Source organism: Corvus brachyrhynchos, unplaced genomic scaffold, assembly GCF_000691975.1.
Source record: "Corvus brachyrhynchos isolate BGI_N302 unplaced genomic scaffold, ASM69197v1 scaffold139, whole genome shotgun sequence".
In the NCBI taxonomy this organism is placed as follows: Eukaryota; Metazoa; Chordata; class Aves; order Passeriformes; family Corvidae; genus Corvus; species Corvus brachyrhynchos.
In genome coordinates, this window is record NW_008246062.1 from 1475152 (window position 1) to 1475575 (window position 424).

Genomic DNA, 424 nt, shown 5'->3' on the forward strand with positions numbered 1-424 from the left:
TGTGCGTGCTGCAAAGTAGCCGAGCCCGGCGGCTGCGAGCATCTCGGTCCAGCGTCCCCCCCACCCTGGCTCGTCATATGATTTCTCCTAAGGGACAACTGCTGAGCGGACTGTGTCTCCAAGCTGATCCTTTGCTGATAAGCCAGCTGCCAAGCCTCCAGTGCTGAGACAAAGGAGTTTTTCTCTTCCCAGCAGGTTTTTCTGCTGTGAATGACAGAGAAAGGGGTAAAAGTGAGCTGTTTGGCACTCCTCGTGGGCGAGAGGCTTTGGGGGCTCTTTCTCCCCCGCTGTGCTGGCAGACCATGGAGCTTTTCAGGCTGAGCCTGGGCTGCATTTGCCTCCTTCCTTGGCTTGAGGGTAAGTTTCTCCTCCTTTGGGGTAGCTGTAAATTGGGAAGAGAACTGCCTCTCAGGTTTTAACCTGC

General features: G+C 55.4%; 1 protein-coding gene across 2 annotated transcripts in view; it reads left to right on the forward strand.

Annotated features, from left to right (window-relative positions):
• The first annotated feature begins 12 nt into the window (after window positions 1-12).
• LOC108449709 overlaps window positions 13-424 on the forward strand; it is a 13162-nt gene continuing 12750 nt past the window's right edge. For both annotated transcript variants that reach the window (XM_017746639.1, XM_017746640.1), the window contains exon 1: window positions 13-357. In XM_017746639.1, coding sequence (XP_017602128.1) covers window positions 303-357 — 55 coding nt within the window. In that variant the 5' untranslated portion in view covers window positions 13-302. The remainder of the gene's footprint in view (window positions 358-424) is intronic.